At 43.9% G+C, this 1851-nt stretch overlaps 1 protein-coding gene across 1 annotated transcript; it reads right to left on the bottom strand.

Annotated features, from left to right (window-relative positions):
- Positions 1-259: 259 nt before the first annotated feature.
- On the bottom strand, positions 260-1000 carry cldn34a (claudin 34a). The gene has a single exon (XM_053430666.1). The coding sequence runs from the start codon at positions 998-1000 to the stop codon at positions 260-262; it is 741 nt and encodes a 246-aa protein (XP_053286641.1).
- Between the last annotated feature and the right edge of the window lie 851 nt (positions 1001-1851).

Raw genomic sequence — 1851 nt, 5'->3', positions numbered from 1 at the left:
GATACAATCTTAAGATGTTTTGTGTGTATGGGTTTGAAGGCTGATTGTACACATACTTATAAATTGTCTGTTGATCTGATTGTGTCATAGAGTGTAAAATAAAAAGTAATGTAGCAATAATAAGATGAGATCGAGCAGCACTGGGATTTAAATGGGACTTTATGGCATTGTCTGTCTCTTTCTTTCCATTGGACGATGAAGATGAAAACAAAGATTTTGAATCAATTAAATTGCTCCTGAAGAAACATGCTTTTTTTTTTTAACACGAGACCTCTTCACTGAGGAATGCAGGATTGTCACTGCCCTTGTTGACTCCATTTGACCTCTGTGCCGTGGTTGTCCAGGGACCACGGAGCGGGTTGCTGGTGCTTCTGGGGGCCACTGACCTCAGAGTGTGGCGGGCATACTTGTAGCAGAGGAACATCAGGCCGCTGATGAACATCAGGATGGAGGCAAAGATGCCCACACCGATGGCTGTGCCGACCTGCTGCCTGACAGGAACCACAGGGAGGTAATACTCAGGAGGAAAGTCTATGGTGCTGTTGATGAGCACAGAGTTCATGTTCCACACCAGCGGCACCAAGGAGCACGACCCCGAAAACAGATACAGGGTCCCTGTCAGTATGAAGACCAGCCTGATGTTCCTTCGATCCTCCACTGTGAAGTAGACCATCCTCATGGCCACTCCGCCGCTGATGCTTCCTGCCAGGCCGCAGATCACCGCCAGCGCCATCAGCACCTGAGCCACAGGGATCTCCACTGGAAGAAAAGAGTCTGACATGCTGATGCGCCGACAGAACTCCATCTGTGGAAGGACGTGTGTGTAGAAACACACCTTCCAGATACCAACCCAGGCCACGCCCGAGGTGATGACGGACACGTCGTCCATATGCCACAGCCGCCACTCGTTGAGGCCGGCTGTGACCATGGTGAGGATCCACGCCAGAAAGCCTAAGGTCAGGCCCAGGAACTGCCAGTGAGCCGTGTGAACCAGGTACATGATGGTGTCCAGTGGGACTGCTAATGGTCTGAGAGGCTGATCGCAGGCTTACACATCATCGACGTCATGCAGCATCGCTGGTTTCATCACACCTGATGAGAACAACATTAATATACTAGTTTTACTTTCAAATGTAAAATTATACTTTTACATGCTGGCTACTAAAGCTTTCATCCTCCAACATGTCAGTGGGGCTGGTATCACAGCAGATACACTTCCGAAAGAACCGTTAAAGGTTTAGTTCACTCAAATAATCTAAATAAACACATCCTCAGGTAATCTCTTAGAATTCAATTCAATTCTAATTTCATATCAAAACAAATATTATTTCAAGGCACTTCACATAGTGATGTGGAAACCATACAATATTATAGAGAAACAGTTGTACATTAACCCGAAGAGTCCTGGTTCTCACAACGTGGGCGGCCATCTGCCTCGACTGGTTGAGGTGAGCGGAGAAAAATGGGTGAGAGAGGAGAGCTGGGTGAAAAGAGGGGAGAGAAGAGAGAGAGAAAGGATAATGATAATAATAATGATAATAATAATAATAATAATAATAATAATAGAGTAGTATAAGATCTGGATCCTGCTTCTGCAGGAGCTAGAGATACCTGCAGATACATAGACACACTAATCATTTTATTATTCCTAATTTTTGTAATTGTATCTACTGAGGCTTTAGAAAACATCATCAGCTCAATACAATCGACATAAATATAACTAATATACTGAGAGGAAAGTTTTAACGACAGTATTTTTATGTAAATGGTTGAACTTTTCCTTTAAGATGTGTTTACTAAAGCAGGTGGAGAATAGTGATATAATGAAATGTAGCTATAATCTAATGAACT

Source organism: Pleuronectes platessa, chromosome 9 (assembly GCF_947347685.1).
Source record: "Pleuronectes platessa chromosome 9, fPlePla1.1, whole genome shotgun sequence".
Lineage (NCBI taxonomy): Eukaryota > Metazoa > Chordata > Actinopteri > Pleuronectiformes > Pleuronectidae > Pleuronectes > Pleuronectes platessa.
This window is presented reverse-complemented; position numbering and strand designations above follow the sequence as displayed.

Coding starts and splice junctions, on each gene's coding strand:
- cldn34a (XM_053430666.1), bottom strand. CDS start 1,000: ATGTACCTGGTTCACACGGCTCACTGGCAGTTCCTGGGCCTGACCTTA.